The following is a 2500-nucleotide window of genomic DNA, read 5'->3' as shown; positions in this document are numbered from 1 at the left end:
AGATAGTTTGGGGTTTATATTTGGTTGGCATTTCCACGGCATCTTCCGTAATGCCGTTTCTATGGTCTTCGCTACATTCATTCACGACGATTTATCTTTTTGACAGTTACATGGTAAGATATTTAAGAACGACAGATAGCATGGTTTATGGTATTTTTCGTTCATTTTAAAGACGTGGTTGATTTTAACAGAACAGATGTGTTTGTGACCAAGATTTTCGTTAGTACTTCACTATATTTAGTAGTAAAACCGTTGTCCCCGAGAAGAACCTCCTCTACGGTTCCTTGGAAAAACCTCGACCTTCCAGAGTTTATATATCAATTAGGATTTTTTATCCACTGATGCTAACCTGATTTGGTTCCATGGAGAGGCTGGCGGATCTCTTTCTCGCACGATCGGAGCCAAATCGTTGGATCACAGTTAGGATAGTAGTTGATCCGCCCGTCCTGGTTCTCAGTGACTGTGGAGAGACGCAAACCAGAAATGAGAATTACATTAACAATAATAAAGATGGGGAGCTAGATATTGGTAACAATAACTAAAACTAAAACTTCACTCATGCCAAAAAGTTATCTTAAAGGTGAAATGGATAATGGTAACAATAACTAAAACTAAAACTTCACTCATGCCAAAAAGTTATCTTAAAGGTGAAATGGATAATGGTAACAATAACTAAAACTAAAACTTCACTCATGCCAAAAAGTTATCTTAAAGGTGAAATGGATAATGGTAACAATAACTAAAACTAAAACTTCACTCATGCCAAAAAGTGATCTTAAAGGTGAAATGGATAATGGTAACAATAACTAAAACTAAAACTTCACTCATGCCAAAAAGTGATCTTAAAGGTGAAATGGATAATGGTAACAATAACTAAAACTAAAACTTCACTCATGCCAAAAAGTGATCTACAGTTAATATCCACGATTAGAATAACAAAATGGTCGTCGGACACTACCTCGGGCGGGTCGGATAGATTTGACTGGACGCGGCGACCCAACGGGAGTGTGGTACTGGGACTCGAATCCCTCTGCATCCTGGTAAGGACTGGGACTTCTGCAGGTGTGTTGCAGATTGGCGCATGTCGAGGACCTTCGGGGACTGGAGACGGCACTGCAGTTGCACGATTCTGGCGGCGAGGGTGTGTGGCATATGTGGCCACAGTTCGAGTTGCATGACTCGCTGTGTGGTATGGCACTGATGCACTGACTGTCACAGGTATTGTATGGTATTGTGTGGCAGTTTCGTTCGCAGGTTCCGTGGTTATCACATGTGTCTGCACAGTTATGATGTCCACAGGAATTATAAGGCCTGTGACCACTGTACAGATTTGAATTTCGATGATTAGGTGAATGTGAACATGAATGATTATTATACGAACCACACGTGTGGTGACAACAAAGATTAGTTGATTTTATATTACTAACTGCATCATTGCACCGATTGTTACGGCACGGGCTACGGCAAGTATGGTCATTGTACTGGTTTGAATGTCTATAATCGCAACTAAAGGGTTCGCAATGTATACTTTTACACCTATGATTGTAACAAGCGCACTTGCACCTGTGACCGGGTGGTAAATAATGTGGATCGCCTAAGAGATATCTCAATTTCTTAGGGTCAATGGCATGCGTTGGGGGTATCTTGTCCCTGTATTGTTGTCGGTGAATTGGCGTCGAACAATAACTCGGGTAGTTACTACTGTTGCAGCTCGAGTGGGATGAGAAGGCTGCCTCGTTCCCGCTGTCCCTGTACAGGTTTCCAAAGGCGCTCAGTGGTCGCCTCAGAGTCCGGGGGTCCACGCGGTCGCTGTTCAGGAGGCCAGCGTCCTCGTCGTCGCTCAGGCAGTAGTTTTGGAGACTCTTCCTCTTCATCTTGGCCTCCAGTTTGCGTCTCAGCTGGACGATCTCGGCGCTCCTCCGCTTCAGCAAGTCAGAGGGCGTTGCTGTGAAGGAGTCGATGCTGTTTCCTGCTGCTCTTCTCTTGTTCCTCAGTGTGACAGGGCTGTTTGTCTCTGAGCCTTCGGTACCTTGGCCAGTACCTAGGTCACAGACTGGGCGTGATTCCGTGGTGAGGACATGTCGGGAATTCGTGTCTCCTTTTGCTTGATTCCGGTCTTCTGCTGGATACCCGTTTTCTTCTGTTTGATTCCCGTTTTCTTCCATTTGATTACCGTTTTCTGTTTCATTCATGTGTTCTTCCGTTCGATTCCTGTTTTCCGTCATTCCATACAGATTTTCCGTAAAGTTTCTGTCCGTATCTAAATTTTCACACTGATTATCATAATTATCTTTATTACCACAGTTTTCCACATTTCTTTCTAACTCTTCCGGCGTTGCTATTCGAAACTTAGCGGTAATCTTTTCCTTTAATTCTAATTTTACATCACCATTTATGTTTGTCACGTCCCCCGTTTCTTTATCCATTTTCAGATAAGTTTTTGATATGACTGCACTCCCATCTTGATCAAAATCGTCAACATGGCTTAGTTGTTTTCGAT

At 43.0% G+C, this 2500-nt stretch overlaps 1 protein-coding gene across 2 annotated transcripts in view; it reads right to left on the bottom strand.

Moving 5' to 3' along the window:
• The window catches only part of LOC113827985 (uncharacterized), a 16796-nt gene that overhangs the window by 9146 nt on the left and 5150 nt on the right, over positions 1–2500 (bottom strand). For both annotated transcript variants that reach the window (XM_070128912.1, XM_070128913.1), the window contains exons 2-3: positions 959–2500; positions 350–460 (exon numbers count right to left, since the gene is read on the bottom strand). The exon at positions 959–2500 is cut by the window's right edge and continues 424 nt beyond it. In XM_070128912.1, coding sequence (XP_069985013.1) covers positions 350–460; positions 959–2500 — 1653 coding nt within the window. The remainder of the gene's footprint in view (positions 1–349; positions 461–958) is intronic.

The sequence above is a fragment of the Penaeus vannamei genome, chromosome 13 (assembly GCF_042767895.1).
Source record: "Penaeus vannamei isolate JL-2024 chromosome 13, ASM4276789v1, whole genome shotgun sequence".
NCBI classification, from domain to species: domain Eukaryota; kingdom Metazoa; phylum Arthropoda; class Malacostraca; order Decapoda; family Penaeidae; genus Penaeus; species Penaeus vannamei.
This window is presented reverse-complemented; position numbering and strand designations above follow the sequence as displayed.